General features: G+C 47.9%; 1 protein-coding gene across 4 annotated transcripts in view; it reads left to right on the top strand.

Annotated features, from left to right (window-relative positions):
• LOC106750117 (muscle M-line assembly protein unc-89) overlaps positions 1-14,560 on the top strand; it is a 28,249-nt gene extending 13,689 nt beyond the window's left edge. For 2 of the 4 annotated variants that reach the window (XM_014630218.1, XM_014630220.1), the window contains 23 exons: positions 5-371; positions 550-980; positions 1,066-1,465; positions 1,539-1,841; positions 1,920-2,086; positions 2,259-2,543; positions 2,609-2,789; positions 2,887-3,101; positions 3,219-3,503; positions 4,059-4,233; positions 5,807-6,147; positions 6,304-6,532; positions 6,639-6,836; positions 6,922-7,125; positions 7,245-7,408; positions 7,625-10,438; positions 10,677-10,827; positions 11,389-12,057; positions 12,684-12,869; positions 12,942-13,460; positions 13,801-13,898; positions 13,969-14,149; positions 14,301-14,560. In XM_014630218.1, the coding sequence (XP_014485704.1) occupies positions 5-371; positions 550-980; positions 1,066-1,465; positions 1,539-1,841; positions 1,920-2,086; positions 2,259-2,543; positions 2,609-2,789; positions 2,887-3,101; positions 3,219-3,503; positions 4,059-4,233; positions 5,807-6,147; positions 6,304-6,532; positions 6,639-6,836; positions 6,922-7,125; positions 7,245-7,408; positions 7,625-10,438; positions 10,677-10,827; positions 11,389-12,057; positions 12,684-12,869; positions 12,942-13,460; positions 13,801-13,898; positions 13,969-14,149; positions 14,301-14,413 (8,676 nt within the window). In that variant the 3' untranslated portion in view covers positions 14,414-14,560. Of the gene's footprint in view, positions 1-4; positions 372-549; positions 981-1,065; positions 1,466-1,538; positions 1,842-1,919; positions 2,087-2,258; positions 2,544-2,608; positions 2,790-2,886; positions 3,102-3,218; positions 3,504-4,058; positions 4,234-5,806; positions 6,148-6,303; positions 6,533-6,638; positions 6,837-6,921; positions 7,126-7,244; positions 7,409-7,624; positions 10,439-10,676; positions 10,828-11,388; positions 12,058-12,544; positions 12,658-12,683; positions 12,870-12,941; positions 13,461-13,800; positions 13,899-13,968; positions 14,150-14,300 lie in introns of those variants that run through there. The other 2 variants (XM_014630221.1, XM_014630219.1) reach the window with 2 other exon arrangements.
• The last annotated feature ends 4,174 nt before the right edge of the window (positions 14,561-18,734 follow it).

The following is an 18,734-nucleotide window of genomic DNA, read 5'->3' as shown; positions in this document are numbered from 1 at the left end:
GCAGATTTTGGAAGAGAGAATCGAAACGTTCGTGAAGAAAACGGAGGAGACGATTGTCCTGTTGGCGCCACAAGTGATGGACGATATCTCATCCCTGCGAAACAGGTGGGACCTCTTGCGGAAGCGCGTCAAAGACACCAAGAAGCGGATAAATCTGAGCATCGACTACTTCCTGCTCTTGGAGGAGGCGAAACAATGGTTCAGAGAAGGCAGTAAACTCCTGGTGATCGTCGCGCGTAAGGCTACGACCGTGAAAATGCCCGAAGAGGCTACCGAGTTATTGCGAGAGATCGATGCTTACATAAAACCGGGAGAGGAGCAGCAAGAGAAGCGGATCGAGAAGCTCAAGGAACTATCCACCATAGTTTTTCGTGGGTGACACTATTATTCTTAAGAAAAGAAGTGTATATGCCTCAGAAATGTGGAAAGATGAGCGCATACTCTTTAAACGTTTCCGAATGAAATTTCACTCCAAAGCGATGTGAAAACCGAGTAATGAAAATTTGCAACAACTTTTCACTCACATAGAATCGCAATGTGATATTTCAGGCACCGACAGACTTCCGCAATTCAACGAGGTGGTAGTGGAGAACCGGCAGGTGCTAGATTCCTTCGCGGTTGTCTCTTCCGAGCTGCGCACTCTGAGCCAGAACTTGCAGAACGCCGAGGATCTTCGAGAGAGGCTGAGAATCGAGAAGCTAGAGGCCGACAAGAAGCTGCAAGCTGCCAAGATAGAGATGGCTGCGGCGGAAGCTGCCAAAGTGGAGGCGGAAAATGCAAGGAGACTCGCGGAACAACTGGCGGCCGAGACTTTGGACAAAGCCGCGACAGAAGCGAAGAGATTGAAGGAGCAGGAGCTGGAAGCGCTGAAGATCGCCATCCCCGTCTCTCACTCCGTCTCCGCTCAAACCGACGAGACTGTGGTCGAGGAAACCGTCACTTCCGCTGTGACAACGAAGGAGATTCACATACTTCAGAAGGTGCAGCTCTCGAAGTTTCTTCGAGTGAAATTCCACCCGATCGGTAATCACGTGATTTTCTAATTGACGTTCGTTACGTTCACAGATGGAGATTGAGAAGAGCGTTCCGGTTGTTCAAAAGGAAGCCAGTCCACCGAGGAAGCTCGTGCTCGTGGACGATGAACCTCTCGATGATAGCAAAGGCGTATCAGCGGAGGAAACCTCGTTGGCTCCGGAATTCACGGTTCCTCTGAACGACGCGACGGTTCAGGAAGGCAAGGAATTCAATTTCGTGTGCCACTTGGTCGGTCATCCTGTGCCGGAGATAGTCTGGTACAAAGACGGAATATCGATACTGAATAATCCAGATTACTTGACGACCTACGTCCACGGTGTGTGCACTTTGAAGATAGAGGAGACGTTCGCCGAGGACTCCGCTAAATACACTTGCCGCGCATTCAATATCCTCGGCTCGACCGAAACGTCAGCCACCCTCGCCGTGAAAGGTAACTCGATAATCGGTCTTGAGTGCATTGGATGCGATGGTCGGGTTTCTAACTTCTTTCAACGATTTTTCAGAGACCGTCGCAGAAGAGCAGCTGAGAGCTCCCGTTTTCGTGAAGGAATTGCAACCCTCCACCGCGAGAGAGGGATGTTCGCACAGTTTGGAGTGCACCGTCGAGGGAAATCCTCTTCCAACGGTGCAGTGGTACAAGAACGACGTCAACATCGACAATTCGCCGGACTACGTGATCACTTTCAACAACGGGGAAGCTATCCTGAAGTTCGACGAACTGTTCTTGGAGGACAAGGCTCTCTATACCTGCAAAGCGACGAATCGATTGGGCCAATCGTCCACTACCGCTTCTCTCGACGTACAACGTAAGACCAATACTTTGTCGTCAACAATGAGCTAAAACCATGCATTTTCCTCGTCGTTCACATCGATTTCGATTTCAGCGGCGCAGATCACCACGAAGAAACCGTATTTCGTGGTACCACTGTCAAACGCTATGGCCAGAACGGGGCAGAGGGTGAAACTGGAATGCGAAGTCGACGGGAACCCGATGCCTGAGTTAAGCTGGACTCGCGATGGGAGGCCGATTGAGGATACTAAATATTATAAGGTAATTTTGAGATTTTTTTCTAGTAAAACTCCACCCAATTCTCACTCGTGATTCTGAGTAGTAGGATTAATACCTCGAATAAACTTTCATTCGGTTTGAGTAAAATTTCATTCCAGAAGAACAATTTATCGATTTATTCGGCGTAACGCATAATCACTCGGCATTTTATCAGATTCAAACGGACGGGGCTCGAACGAGCTTGATCATCACGGAAGCTTTCCCGAAGGATGCCGGATGTTATACGGTGACCGCCAAGAACGACGCCGGAGAAGCCATCATATCGTGCACCGTTTCCGTAAAGGGACGATTGCCTCACGAAACCAACGACTCCGACTTAGTCTGCAGCGACACGGAGCCAATAGTTCCGAAGTTTCAATTACCCTTACGCGATCTTAAGATCCAAGAAGGACGGTCGGCTAGGTTGGATTGCGTGATCGTGGGCCAGCCTGAGCCGGAGGTAAATGTCAATTGAAACTTCGTTAAATTCTTCATCCTTTCTCGATTAATTTTGCAATTTCGCAGGTAATCTGGTATCACGACGAGCAACCCGTGAAAGAGTCGTCGGACTTCCAGCTGCTCTTCCAAGGTGACAGGTGCTCCTTAGTCATCCACGAGGCTTTCCTGGACGACGCCGGTACATACAAAGTAGTCGCCATTAATTCTGGCGGCGAAGCTTCTAGTCAGTGCACATTAACAGTTACACGTATGTACAACTTACTTTTCTCGAGATAAATGATTGTGAAAAATTAAGAAATTTCACATTTTATATTTATATGATATTTTCTTTCCCCGGTTTGCAGCGGTATCTCAGCCGGACGTAACTGATCGAACACAGGGAGGAGAGGAAACTCTCGTAAGTGGTTCCGCACCGAAGTTCGTCAGACTCCCGACGGATTTGCTTGTGGCCGAGGGCGAAGATGCGGTTTTCGAGTGTGCCGTAACCGGAGAACCTAAACCTGACTTGAGATGGTACTCGACGGACGATGGTGAAGTCATTCACGACGGGAGAATAATAGTGAGTATATTATTTGTATCATAAATTATGCACATAAAATGTTACTTGATGCTAAATAAATAATGCAATATTTTAATATTTAATATTTTAATATTTAATATTTTAATATTGTTGCAGATCGAAGAGAAGGAGGATGGGACGAGGATCTTGAAAATTTCGTCGACGAAGCCGGAAGATAAAGGCAATTATGTGGCCAAGGCCGTAAACATCCATGGCGAGGCGAAAGCTTTCGCCAGATTGGTTGTGAGGTCGCTCGGTGACTTTAAGAGGAACGAAGAGTTCGTCCGGATGGAGGAGAAGTTGATTTTGCCAACGTTCAAGGAAGTATTTGAGGACAGGAGAGTGCCCGAGGGTGTATCCACGAAATTCGAGTGCATCGTTAGTGGAAAACCTTCCCCTAAGGTGAATCATACATCAAATACACACATAAAATGAGACATTTCAATGAAAAACAATTCTCTTCCTTAAATCACTGTGCAATTCTTGTTGAGCTATAACTTTTGGAATTATTCACGAACAACTTTTGCTCTTGTCGTCGCGGCGAAAAAAAGTATCGCGCAACTATCGGGTGAGAAAGTCATCCGAGTCGCGCGTAGATGTCTCGTAACGCTTCGAAAATTTGCGTGGGCCACGTAAACAACGTTTAGATGGGAGGAGGTTGGCCGGCCTGTCAGGAGGTAACGGGGCAAGAGTAATTTCGTGCCCGACGAGTTATATTTAAACGCGAACAATATACCTCATGTGAAAAGCCACGATTGCAGTCGCGTCGCGGAGCATAAAGTGGAACTTTCGGCGCGCTGTGAGTCGGCGCCGTCACACACAGGTATCGCGCGGTCACTTCGCCAAATTTCTTCGTCCTCGACGCTCGAGGAATCTGAGAGCCGACACGTTACCGGCGCTCGCATGTTCCTCGGCCGATCGACGGCGAATTTGATCAACAGGATTTCTCCCTTGTAGATTCAGTGGTTGTTTAATGATCGGCCGGTTCATGGGAAGGACTTCCTGGTGTCCGTTAGCGGCGATCGACAGGTTCTGACGATTCCCGAGGTCGGCGATGCGCACATCGGCACGATCACCTGTATAGCGGAGAACGCGGCTGGCAGAGCGGTTTGCAGCGCTCAGGTGGAAATCGGTGAGTCTCATATTGCCTTCCTCACTCCGCTTTTCATTGATTTCGCTGCCGTGATTGATCGATAATGCTGTTAACGATGTCCATTTGCGATACATTTGTCGCCTCGATGGGAAATAATATCGGGAAGCGTAACGTTGGTCCGAGTTATTAATACTCGCATTACCCAATCGAATGCAGCTCATTCGAGATTCCCGGTTGTACGAGCGACAGATAAAATTAACCGTTTAATGAAGGAAACGGAAATGAAAAGGAGACGGTTGCATTGACGGTTGCCGCACGCCTTGAAATCCGATAGCACCATTTTTACTTCGTACGAGATGCTCGCTACGAGCCCGAATATTTTCGCTCCGATATTATTATGTATAGTTGCCGACTGCTTTCGTACGTTTAGAGGGTGACCTGAATACACGGATTTGTAACGCAAGGCTATCGCGAGGTCTTCGCTCTTGCAAACGTTAAAACATTAAAAGCGACGCGCGGTATAGGAGCTGGAATCATATTTCGCTGTGGAGAGATTTAAGAATACTTCAAAGACCGCGAGTCATTCTTCTCTTTACTTATCTCTCTTTCCCTCATCGCATACACGCGCGAAACCGTGTTATTTTTGTCGGTACGAATACCCGGTCGCATAGTCGGGTCCAGAGTCGCTAACTCGGCGAATACAAGTGCGTTCTCGTCGGGGCGGCACCGCTTCTGCTGATATCCGTTCCAGCGAGTATAATTTTCAATACGTCCAATGTTTAATCGTCTCAACAATTTGCCAGATTGCTGACAGTAAAGTAAATCGAGCGATTAGACGCCAAGAGATATCGGGGCTGTTGATGCCGAATTAAATTATTTCACTCGAACGATTTTGATATTTATTCGTACATCCGTGAAAATGTTTCGAAAGTTCGCCACGCGGCTCGACCTTGATAACGTCTTCGAGATTAACCTATTTCTTTCTAATTGAGAAATTAAAGGGATAACAAAAGAGCAGGTGTGCGAAGAAGGTATTATGCGTAATTTACGCACGTATCACGTTAAAGTGCGTAAAATGACAACGATAAATTGGGACGATGGTCTTGGGTTATATATTGCAGCCGAGTGCTCGATTCACTTATTACTAGGTGAACGATACTATTTCTGTCGCGGATCGTAGGCAAAGTATTTCGTTACTTCGCTGAGAGCATTTCGGCCGTACATTTGGTACACTCCAGAACGTTCGATCGTAAATTAATTAAGCACGTGTCATATAGTGTCTAAGATAAGATCTGATTTAACACGAGTTTTTGCGCCAATAATCCGATTTTGTAATATGATCGCAGTAATATGAATAATAAAAAGAGACGCGCGCGCGAATTTTTTGCAAATTATAATTATAATAACTTTAACGATAATATCAATTTAAAGTATTATTTTAAGAATTATCATATTAACGCGGACAAATGCGTTATTTTTATCGATCGTGGGATGCCACGTTGTCACACATTTGCCGAAAGGTTTACGCGTATTTTTCTTCAGCCGCGCATCGAGAAACGTGATCGCTTCTCGTCATCATCATCGAGTTTTACAGCCGGGTGAACTTTTTTAGATACCGAATCGGTGAAACAAGGTGCAAACGAGGTCGAGAGAGTGCTCGAGCTGGTTCCGAGTCCTCCTGCGGAAATCATGCATCCCGCGAGCAGCAGCGAGAAACACTTCTCGAGCGAGAAGACGTATCACGAGGGCGGCGCCGAGAGTCAAGTGCTAACCAAGATGTCATCGACTGTCACGCACTCCTCGACGACGTCTACGAAGAAAGAATTCGTGTCGTCCACCATGACCTCCAGTTTATCGCAGTCTGGACAAGAACCCAGCAGCGTTTGCACGAAAACAACTGTGCAAAGTTCGGAACAATCCGTCTCGGAAAACGATGCACCACCTGTCGTACAGGTAAGTACACGGAATACGTCTGTATTATCGCGTCGTGACAAAAAGTAGCGGTCTTCGCTCCGACTTTATCGCGTTTACCGTTAACTAAAATACTCCGCGCATAAACATCAGGGGCGACGTTTTCGCTCGTCAATTAAGAAAATATCGTTTCCCCAGTCTCACAAAATCGAGGAGTATGAGAAGATCGTGCAGGAGCAGCCCGGCGAGGTGCGACAGGAGAAGACCGTCGTCGTGTCCGAGGGGACGGGCGGCCTCAAGTCCGACGTCAAGACAAGCCAAATTCAGAAACCGTCCAGGAAGCCGATAGCGCCCAGATTCGTCTCGCCGATCACGGGGATGATCGTCGATCAAGGCGCGGATGTCGTTCTCGAGGGCATTATCGACGGTGAGTGGCTTTGTTTTATCAACGTCATTCGACAAACTTTCCCCATGGAGCGCATTTATTTCCCGCCATATTGTTGATGCACGTTAAAATGATCGATTCGCGTTAGGTTTCCCACAACCGTCGATCTTGTGGTTGAAAAACGGCCAAGAGCTGATGTCGAAGGACTGTGCGACGATCAGTTACGCTCACAATCATGTGAAAGTGGAGCTGAAGAATGTCAGCGTGAAGGACGCGGGACGTTACACCTGCACGGTGAGCAACGAAGTCGGGAGCGCCAGCAGCACGGCCGACCTCGTAGTCAAGAGTAAGTGACACGAATCGATCGAAAGGAATGTCAGACGTGGGATTTGCGACGCGCGAGTGTTCATCTCGTTCGCGTGTAATTTTAGAAACGATATTCCCGCCGGTCTTCGGCAAGCGGCTCAAAGCTCAAGTGGTGAAGAAGGGAGATCGCGTTATAATGGAAGTCGAAATCACCGGTATACCCGAGCCGACGGTTACTTGGTACAAGAACGACGTGCCGATCAATAAACGACCACCGGAACTGAGAATCACTCAACAAGGAAATTGCTACACGTTGCTCATAGAAAAAGGTTTGTGCAATGAATTGTTCAATGGCTTCGAACACCCTCCAATTTCTCTCTCTCTTTTTCTTCGCAGACAGCAGTTTCCGGTATTTTGCTCAATTTCTTACTTTCGATTTACGTTACAGTCGGCGAAGAAGATGCTGGCAAATACATGGTACGAGCAACAAACGCCGGCGGAGAGGCGCAGAGCATCGCTGATGTCGCAGTTTTCGAGCCAAAGCCCGACACTATGGTCGAGGTGCACAAGACCGTTGTTTACGAAAACGTCCATGATAAAGGCGTCGTTCAGGTAAGCGATCGTACTTTTAACCACTTCTCTTTTAAAAAAAATACCAAATTTCCGTTGTTGAGAAAAGATGCTATTTTCGAATTATTTTCTCCGAGGCAAATTCATACAATATTATTTATAGCGTAAAATTAAGGTAGTTTTTTCTCCCTACTATACGTTTAAAGGCGATATATTTAGATATGATAAATTTTGGTAAAATTATATACTTGCGCTTAGTCCGAGGGGAAGAAAGACGAGATATTATCGAGCACTTTGATGAGCGAACCAACGATATTGATCCAACCGAGCGCGTTTTTCAAGCCAACTGCGACATTGGCATCAACCACTATCGACACCGTGCAGAAAATCGACAAGCCGGAGATCAAGAGCAATAAATCAGAGACGATATCATCCATAATCGAATCCCACGAATCCGAGACAAAGTCGGAACAGAAGTTCCACATGAAACTGGAACATAAAACTCCACCGATTGTGGAATCGAAGACTCGAATCGAGCAAACGATCACGACGAAGGAAATCGACCGTGATGTAAAGGATATCGCGGAGCCTTTCACGAAGTTGGAGGATAGAGTAATGACCGAGAACGAAAACATCGAGACCTCGACGATCGCAAAGAAAGATGCGCTGAGTTATTTCGAATCCATTACGAAGGAGAGCGACGCAGCACCGAAAGGACCGAAAGGGATGATCAAGCTGACGGAGGACGGACAGGTTCAAGAAGCGAAAGTCGGAGAACTGATGAAGAGTTACGAGCGGGTAGCAACTTCTTACGAAGTGAAGAAACCGGAGCCGAGACCGTCGGACTTCCAAGCGACGAAAAAGACGGTCCAGGATATTTTCACGAAATTGGAGTTGGGCCCGTCGCCTCGCGGTGTGGAGAACAAGCTGTTCGATTTCCCGTATGAGACTCCAAAGCTGCCACCGATGGAGGTGAAGAAGACGACTTTCGAGGACACCACGCTAGCTTCCGACTCGTCGCAGCTACGGATTCAGACGAAGAGCAGCGAGACGATGATGAAGAGTTTCAGCCTGGTGCCGGAACCGCCTCCCGAGATCTGTTACATGCCGAAGCCGGAAGAGTCTAAAAAAAAACGTCCCGAGGTGTTCGTCAAGGCGAAGCAGCTTCAGGAGTCTTTTGATAAGACGCTGTCGCCGATAGAAGCCCCGATCGGTGGTGTGAAGATCTTCCCCACTCCCAAAGCACCGGAACCCGCCAAAGTTATCACTACCACCCCTGCATTTACGATCCCACCCCCGTTCGAATTGGAGAAGAAAGAATCATTCGAGGAGACATGCGTGAGGAAGGATACGTATGAAAAGAAGGACGGCAAATCCTTCAAGGAGGAGAAAACGGAGCCGTGGAGATACGCGCCGACGTCCGTTTTGAGCACCTCTCCCATCAGACCGTGGTCTTCGTCGTCGGACGTGGAGACCAAGTCGCACGTGTCCACGGACTTGTCGGAATACAGGTGTCAATCGGCCGCCTCGAGCCAGGAGATGGTGAGGTCGACGTCGCCGAAGCCGTCCGCGGACGGTCTGGCGATGGAGAAGTCGTGGGCGAAGAAATACGCGGATTCGAATAGGAAATCGTGGCCGCCTCAGGTCGAGACCGCTCAGAAGCGCGAATGGAACATCCCCGTGGACGAGTACAAGAGCACCACGAGGGAGTTCAAACAGGAGGTCGAGGAGAGACCGCATGGTGGGATAAAGAAAACCAGTATGGACTCGTCCGCCAGTGTGGAGAAACGCTCGTGGAGCAGCAAGGAAGAGTTCACGGAGAAGATATCGGAGGCACCTCCGCCCGCCACCAAACTCGGTCCGATCATCTATAACGCCGAGACCATCAAAGTCGATCACACCGTGAACACCATGCAGGAGAAGACCTTCTTCGAGAAACGCGTGAGCGAGCGTAACGCGGAGAAAGCGGGGACGACGCGCAAATCTGAGGAATTCAGTACGAAACATTGGACGCATGGTGAAGATCTGAAGGCGCCCAGCTTGGTGAAGAAAATCGAGCCGGCCGTGAAGCCGTTCACGACGTCGCGTTACTTCACGGAGTCAACGTCGCTCGTCCTCGAGCCGGGCTCCCCGCCGGAGATCGGCTACATCCCGCCGGCCGTTGCACAAGAGCAGGTCGTGCCGGAGCATATCGTGCAAACGAAGAGAGAGGAGCCGCCGGTGCTCCCGCCGAAAGACGTGCGCATCACGCCGCCTCCTATACCGTCTAAGAAGCCGGCCAAGATCTCAACGCCGACGCCGACTCCGACGAAATTCATTAAAGGTACTTTCGGCCAGGAGAGCGATTACGAGTCTGATTTCGACGGTCATCTGAGGGCGAAGTGGAGGCCTTACGAGAGCGATAACGAGGAGCCGCACTATCGGAAAGTGAAAGCGCCCATTCCGAAACAGCCGACGAGGCCGAGATCCACCGAGCCCGAGCCGCTTCCACCGTCGAAATTCGAGACCCCGGGGACGCAATTTGCCGGGCCGCCCCGACCGCTCGTGATCGCGGACTCCGTCGAGAAGACTACGAAGAAAACGATGTTCAAGCGATACGAGAAGGAGTCCTCCAAGCAGCAACCAAGCCCGATAGCCCTGAGACCTGGTTCTCCGCCGATCTACGTGCAGCCGAGCGTGAAGAGTCCCGCGCCGAAATCTCCGCCCGCGAAGAAACCGGAATCCCCGAAGTTCAAGACAAAGATCTTTCAGCAAGAGAGCGGTTACATGGCGGACACCGACGAGCCGTTCCAGCAGAAGGTTTCCACCACGATGATGCAGAAGAGTTTCGGGAAGCGTGACGGCTCCAGCATGACGGTCCATACGGAGAGCCGCACCTCGAGTACGGACAGTAGGACCAAGTTCTTCGAGAGTCACAGTTACAAGAGTGACGTGCACAAGAAAGAGTTTACATCACCGCCGATTTGTAGCACGCCGACGACTCCCAAACTCGTGCAGCAGCAACGCAGCTCGCTCGAGAGGAGCTACGCATCATCGACCAGCACCGGCCTGCGCAAATTCGAGTCCGTGAAGGTTCGAGGCTTTCTGCGTGTCCGTGTGCCGCTTCGAGTGTGTTTCGTTTCTTTCGTCATGCTTGCCCGCGAAACTAATCAATGCGATGTGAATCGCAAGTACCGATAAAACCGACATCAATCGTAGACCGTAGATTTCAATACGTTAACCATTGGAATGAATAGTCTGAAAACTTTGTATGCCGTGTTCTTCGTGCCATCGCACGATAACGAAGATTTCAACGAGACGTTGCTTGCAGGAAACGGGGCACAGAAAACTGGAGCCAACGGAGAAGATTCTGTCAACCTCCCCGAGTCCTTCGAGATTTGCGAAGGGTGACTTCCGCGAGAGCGACTACGAGAGCGACTATGACGCTAGATCGGCGTCGCTGAAGCTGCAGGCTGGTTCAGGTAGTGCGTTACTCCCTTGAATTTGCATTTTCCAGTACTATTCCTCGTTCTTGTAAATATGTCAATAATATGAGAAATGGAACCTGTGTGCTAACGTATGCATGCATACGTTATGAGTGCATCACACAATCATTAGAACATTAATTGATTAACGTTAGTAATCAATAATTAATCAGCTACGTTATTAATTTCGTGAAAGAAAAAGCCAAGTGGAAGGTAACCTTTTGAAGATCGAATTCCCAATTCTGTTTTATTTCCAGTTAATTGCGCGTAATCTTTCCGGCAAGTCTCACATTTAATACGAGTTCTCCATTTCCGCCTTTGAGTGCTCCCTTTCTTTCCCTCGGTCACATCCTCGAGATAATTATTTAGCTTCGTCCGTTTCTCATTCGATGTACACATTTCTTTCTGCGCAATCTGCTTTCTACGCGGTGCTTTTTACATATGTCTTCTCTCGTTGCGACATCGGTGTCTTTCATCGTCTTCTCTCGACGCCACCACCGCGTCTTTTCCCGAGCTGTCGGATCGATCGCGTCATCCGAACGAACGTTTTCTACGTAGGGAAACCGACGGAGCCGAGCGTGCCGGTTGCTCCGCTGATCGAGGAGTCACGGGAAAGCAAAGCTTCCGTGCAACGGGACTCGCAGCGCGAGCAATACACGGCCAAACCGAAAAGCGTCCTTCTACCCGGCTCTCCGCCGGAGCTCGCGTACGCGCCGCCTCAACAATATTACGAGACGCACACGAGCGTGCCGTACACCAAAGCGATCGGCACCGAGACGAAGAAGACGGTGAGGATGGACGAGTCGACGGAGAACGCGCGGAGGGTCGTCACCGTCGAGCAGACCAGCCGCGTCATCAAGTTCGGCGACACCGTTCGTCAGAAAGCTCATTACCGCGTGCCGACGCCGAAGAAGTTCGTGCAGGGGCAATTTCGCGAGTCCGATTACGAGAGCGACGTGGACTCGAGCAGAATCCGGCCCAAGTGGGCGCCGGCCGACAGCGACACGGAGGAGCCATGCTACCGACGAGTTCAACCGCCCAGCACGAGGAGCCCGAGGTCGTCGAGCGCACCGGTCAGTCGGATGCACGTCGCGTCGCCGATGGAATTCGACACCGGGCCTGTGACAACGTCGCTGAGCACACAGACGGAGATGAAGATCCTGCAGCCCGGCTCGCCGCCCGAGTACGGATTCGTCACGAGGAGCGACGTGAAGAAGGCAGCGGACCGTAAGAACATCCATGTCTCGTAATGCTTTGCGGAATGCATTGACGACAGTAGACGCTGCATGGTGCGGAAGTACTTTTTTGTTCATCCGCGACAACGCTGGGCGAACAATTGTTGTCGCTTCGACGAATTTTATGTTCGATTAATTTCGACTCGCAGACGCCTCAAATATGTATAAAAGCGTTACGCTGCTTATTCTCTACGTTGCAACACGACTGACGCTTGTCAGAATTTTCGTTTCGCTGGCGATAGTTCAGTTGCTAAAATTTGTCCCTTAGAAGTTATTTGATTAGAGATTAATTAGAAATTGATTTTTAGAAATTAATGAGAAAACGTGGAATTTCGATTCCGCCCTTTGCGCAAGTAGAACAACGCTTTTGACTTCCGGCGAAGTTCCCGTCGCATGAAACCAATTGTCGCTTTGTATTTCTGTATTTATTCTTTGTATTGATTTTCGCTGATCTCGATTGTTCTCTACTTGATCGACAGTGTTTCTATGCTCTTCCGACGTTTTCTGTTCCACGAGCTGTTCTTCGACTCTCTTTCTCGCAGCTTCTCTTTCCTTCGTTTGTTGAAGAAGCGAGCGGGCTTTCGTCCCGTATAACACAAAGATCTCGTACGTCCGCAGACCTTGCATCGCGTCACATGAGCGATATGACGAGCAGCTTCAAATCGAAATCCGAGAAATTCGTGAGCGATATCCAGTCAGACTTGAGGCAGGGTAAGCCGATACTGAAGCATCCCGTCGATTCGAGAACGACCGACAGTGACGAGCCGAGAACTTACAGAGAAGAGTCGCGAGTCTCCGAACACGGTAACGGCAATACATTACCTTCCTTCTTCTAAACGTAGGAATGAATAAGTAAATCACACTCGGCGTGAACAGGAACGAAGCATATCGACCCGGACACCGGGCTCATATATTTCAAATACGACTTCGGCTACGAATTCGGCATCGTTTTACCCGGCGAAGGCAAGAGAACGGTCGAGCGCAGCAAGAAGAGCATCCAGGGGCAGAGGCGCGCCAGCGACATAGAAGTGCCCATAGTCCACGAGTTCACGAGTTCCGAGAGAAAAGCGAATGGTATCGCGAAGAAAGGCACGTTCGCGAGCCGCCAAGGCAAGCCGGCGAATCAATTCGGGAGCACGAAGAACGTCAAGTGGGAGCCGGCGTCGGAGAGCGAGTTCTCCGAGGCCGAAGACGCGAGGAACTTCAAGAAGAAGCGAATCCCCGGTGGCGAAGTGGCAGAGAGCTCGATGACTCCCCCGAGCCTCCTTATACCTTGCTCACCCTCCAAATGGGATCGCATTACACCCAGTCCGCTTTCTCTCAGTCCGAGCTTGCCGAGCCTCTCTCCGAGATATAGTAGTGCCACTGGACCACCCAGCAACGTAGAATCCGCAGGTACATACACCTGCCGCCGCGTTTTACCTTTACTTCCAGTAGTTGTTGTTTAGTTCAGTTGCTCCATGCATCGCTCTTGTATCTCGCTTTGCTTTCATCGCTCCGGTCACTCGTTCCTCTCTGCTCGTTGATATTTTCTCTCGCTGATATCGGATAGATAGATAGTTATTTACCCCGAGATTGCACTCTCCCGCTCGGATTCTTTTCGAGGTGTCACTTCTCTGCGTACTAATCTGTATCCTTTCAGTCCCTTAACAATTTGCCACTCGCCGATTGTGCACGAGTAATTTTTCGTTCGAATCATCTATCGTAATATCAGCTGCCTCTTCGAACGTCGCAGGTTCACCGTGGCCGACCAGCAACGGCGTGTCGTCAAGCAAGGAGGTGATTCAGCCGTACCTCGACGTATTACCGAAGAAGGCTCCTGCATTCATCACGGTAATGCCGACAGTTTTTCGAGAATATTTCTTTCATCGACGGCATCGGAAAATTAACCAATTAATTCCAGCCTCTGAAAGATATCGCGGTGGTAAGCGGGCAACCGGCTAGATTCGAATGTATCGTACAGGCTGAGCCACAACCTAATATCCTTTGGTCGAAAGACCGTAGGATCGTCGAAAATTCTGCGAGCCATGACATCCAGTACAGGAATGGTGTTTGTCGTCTCACTATATTAAGAACTTTCCCAGGTACGTAATGTAAACGATCGCTCATCTCTCTTTCTCTCTGTCTCTCTTTTCCACATGATCCTTTTAACGTCTATTAACAGCTATTGCAAGCTTTAATAGTTACATTTTGCATCTTTGCGCGATTTATTATTTTCTTTTTCATTTTATACAGATGACGCCGGGACTTATGCGTGTACGGCAACGAATAGTCTGGGTTCCACCGTAACGTCGGCCAGTTTGGAAATTTCAGGTAACAGACGATCCATATACGCTCCTATTTCGTAAAAGATCGAATGGGCGAAGGAAGAAACGATCGAGCGGGATAAACGCGAAGGTGGTGGAGAATTCGATTGTTAACCTCGGCCTAACGGTGCCGTGGTTTCGTATCGCTTGATTATGATTTAAGCAGGCCGCAAACTAATACGGTGAAGGTAATAACGATGCTCAAGATGTTCTCCGTGCGGCAAGTTATTTTCGCGAACACTTGACGACGAACGAACATGGTGACTCGATGGTAAAAGGCTTCCTCTAGATTGCTTCTGGTTCAGGATGGACGGCAAAATATTGTCACGACACGAAAGGATGAAAATCAGTAGCGCTATTAATCGATAGAGCGAAAGCAGACTAGCTCTGTCCAAATATAATCGTTTCTCTTGCATTTCACACAAATGTACGATGTAATGTTGCGACAATGGTGGACCGAGCTAGTCGAACGAGCAGCCAAAGAAGGAGCAAAGTGCGAGAGCTGAGAGAAAACGCTTTATTAAACAACATATAGAGTACTTTTATTGTCCTATTGGAGGAGTTTTAAGAGAAGCTTCTGATTCTACGCGCATACACTATGCTTTATCTCTTTCTCTCTCTTTTCATCTATGCCTACGTCTTTCTCGCCTGTTCCAACTCTATTCTTCTGTTCTGTCTTCACTAAAATATATCCAAGACTTCTCCCCAAGTATATATATATATATATATATATATATATATATATATATATATATCAAATGTTTCTTGCTGCAATTGCCGGTGGCAAGAGTTACAATACTCCTTTTTTTAAATCTCCATTGAGAGGCTGACTATGATTAAAACGTAAAACATCCGTTAGAATAGGAAACGAATGAAATGTTCTCCTATGTACCTCAAAACCAAAGACGAATATTACTTCACATCACTTTACTTACGCGTCATACTATATCGTGTTGGAACGTATTAGTTATATTATTTAAAAATGAACTATGAAAATATTATTTATTAACAAGTATCGAACAGAGGCAATAGGAGTATACCCGATCGCCCCGGATACGCTTCTTACTTCGTAGCTTGATAAATTTCCACGTTAATTATCTGCGTTTAGAACACGAGGGAGCAGTGTTTTATGGCTAAACGGAATGTGGGATTTTATCGTGGGGCATGTATCGCTTCGCAACAAATCGTCGTGCCATTAACTCCTTGTGTCTGATAGCCATCGGAGATAAACCGCGCATTTGGATGCACAATTGAATGTGGCACAGCCACAGATAAACAGCATTTCTCGAGCAATTTTGTAAAACCACTACACATAGATTCTGCAAGTTACGTAAAACGATTAATCTTCAATATTAAAAAAAGAAACAGAAAAAAGCGACCGAGATCTTTCGTAACAGAAACGTTCGTAACGCATTTCGCATTCATAACGTCTATTCAAATCGCAAGGAGTTAACTGTTATTTATCAATGCTATTTATGTATGGTCAGCAATACTTATATACTATGTAAATAAACGTGTGCTTCCTCTACAATATAAACAATGGGCAATGGTGTAATGAATTATTTCGTGTTCTCTCGCCTGTATTCCATTTTCCCTTTCTGTTCTGCCTCTCGTAACTGGCTTTCTTTGGCGTTTACAAGATTGCGATACAGCAGCGTCGTCGATAACGGGTATTTCAGGTAAGTATGATTCGTAATTTAACCAGCGTCGGCAGTTACAAGTGTAAAAGCATATTAAATTTTATCTTCTATAAATATTTCGCATAAATTTTGTCGTGCGAAGATTGAAAAATCGTTCCGCTTTCTGTTTAATTATATAGACAAAGTAACGATTAAAACGTTTACGTTGTATTCGAAATGCAAAAAAAAACGCGAGTTTTGTGTCGTAAGAATTCGTCGGTTTCTAGAAATTATCGAGCTCGACTCATCTCTTGCATGAGGAACGGATGATCCGGTATGAAAATAGATTGCAAAGTAATCTCGCGGAATGTGAAGGAAAATGTGAGTCGGCGATCCAAAAATATACGGAAGAAAAACAAGCGACCGTATTTGTAGGGGATAATCCATTTTCTTCGCGATCCAATCGCGTAATAACGCGCGGAGGTGATTATTGAGTTACATTCTCTCTCTCCAAACAGCATCGCTATCATTACGTTTAATTACAGACGCCGCACCATCACCAGCGCACGGCGCTCAGCATGATAAAAAGGAGCGCGCAGTCGAACGGTTTCCGGAGGATTCGCCAAAATATGTAGCTTTAAAAGACCTATTTCTGTCGCAAGACAAGGACATTAAAGCCTCTCTGACAAATTGCAAGCGACCGCACGAGTCTTTTTATGATTTTGGATTGACCATGGATCACAGGTAGTTGTCCCTTACATTCGTAATTCATTCAAGAGTGAGCGATCCATCGTTATCCAATTATGTGATCGAATTACACGACAGTTTCATAGAGGGGAGCAACCGCGAAAACGCGACGACAGAGCTCGATACGATAAAGAAGACAAATTTCGTTGGGCATGAATTAGGTATCTCCGGCACGAGAAACGAAAGTTTTCCCAGTGACAACGGTGATTTACATTTGGACGTCGAACCTCCAGCGCGCATTCGCACGCTGCTTAATGAGGAAATCGGTGAGTACCAGAAATCGGTGGCTATTTCTTTTTTGAACCATCGATCGTGGACGGAAGTGCACTTCGAATAGTACATGCAATTTTACAGGCGAGGCCTATAACGCGATCTTCAATCTAAGAACCTTAATGACGACGATTGTTCATTGTAGTCACCCGAAATAGAATTTGGCAATCGAGCGGCAAGTTTACGAGAGCTCTCTTCGTTCTCGGCGACATGCACGAAACATTCGCGCGTTCGTTATTTGAATCATAGAGACGCGAAGGCCCCTCGTCATCTCTCAGCCGAGATTATTTCTCGGGGAATCTGAAAATAGATGCGTCGCTATGCGGCATCTTGGACGAAACGCGGTGATTCACGCGTGACCCACCTTCTTCTTCGTGATGATCGTACCGATGTTCTTAGCGCAAGCACCGCCGAAGAGGGTGCCTCCTTCTCCACGTGCGCCTTCTCATCGTTTTACACACTCTCACCGACGATACCTGACGAGAACACACACACACACACACACACACGCACCAAACTAATTCATATCAATTAATTACGATCTCAGGTGTATATTACGTTTGAAGATACGTATCGTTAGTGCGCACATAACTTGCTCGAGTACGCTCGGCAGCATACAAGTCCCGCGATTGATGCGTGTTTCGCTCCGATTCGTCGGTGTATAAAATGCTAACGGTTAGATAGAATCGTTTCCATTTGAATCTGCATGCAGAACATTGCGATTGTTCTGGGAGTAATACTTCCGAGGGATCCACGTGAAACGCGTACTCGCGCCGAAGAAGAGACGGATCGGTCCCGATCGAATCCTCCTAAGAGAGCTTTCCGCTTGAGTTCACAATGTATGCCAAATGGTATCGAGAGTTTCTTGAAGATAGATAGAGAGAGAGAGAGAGAGAGAGTGCGAGTCGTCAGTTATTACAAGATGATCCCCCGCGTTGTTGTTAGCCTCACTCACTGATAGGAGTGCATGTACGCTTTTAGAATGTGGTGCGCAACGGCTGGGCGGCTCAAATTTATGAGCGCGGTGCGCTCTCGGAGTCGTAGGGGTTGCATCCGCAGCTAAACTTGGCCGAGCCCACGCACGTGCAACAACGATATGTTTTTTCTGTTTTCCTCACCACCAAACTCCTCCGGGAAGGAGAGGACAAACCTGAGGAAAGGACCGAACGGAGCGACCATGAAACTAAAAGACGAATAAAAAAAGAGAGGAAGAGTAACAAAATATCAGACTGACTCTGCGCCTAAATAAACATACGCGCCAAGTATATTGCAAAGAGAGAGAGAAAATCTGAAGATTAATAGATGTATTCGACGAAGAGAAGAAATGGCTGAGAAGCATGAGAAAGGAAAAGAAAAGAGAAAAGCAGAGAAATGTACCACGGTGTGCATCCAGGGTTAAGAGAGCTTAGAGCGCTCGGAGGGGAACGACGAAAGAAAGAGAGAGAGAGAGAGATAGAGGGAAAGAACAGGGAGGGGGTAATAATGTGGAGATGCGTGGGCGGCTGTCAGTAAGCGCAAGAACGCTGCGTGAGACTTTTACCGCTCCGCTCCGGCGATGCACAAACTGAGCCTCCTCGTGAAGTTTTCCGTATAGCAGCCGGATTTTTGGATCTCGTGATGTTCGTCTAGTGTGAATTTCAGGCGTTTTTTTATTCCTTTTTTTTCTCTCCCCTAAAACCGTCGTCACTGGAAATTCAAAGGCGGGCGCGCTCACGCGCCCGTACGCA

Source organism: Dinoponera quadriceps, unplaced genomic scaffold (assembly GCF_001313825.1).
Source record: "Dinoponera quadriceps isolate SergipeBrazil2010 unplaced genomic scaffold, ASM131382v1 scaffold4585, whole genome shotgun sequence".
Classification (NCBI taxonomy): Eukaryota; Metazoa; Arthropoda; class Insecta; order Hymenoptera; family Formicidae; genus Dinoponera; species Dinoponera quadriceps.
This window is presented reverse-complemented; position numbering and strand designations above follow the sequence as displayed.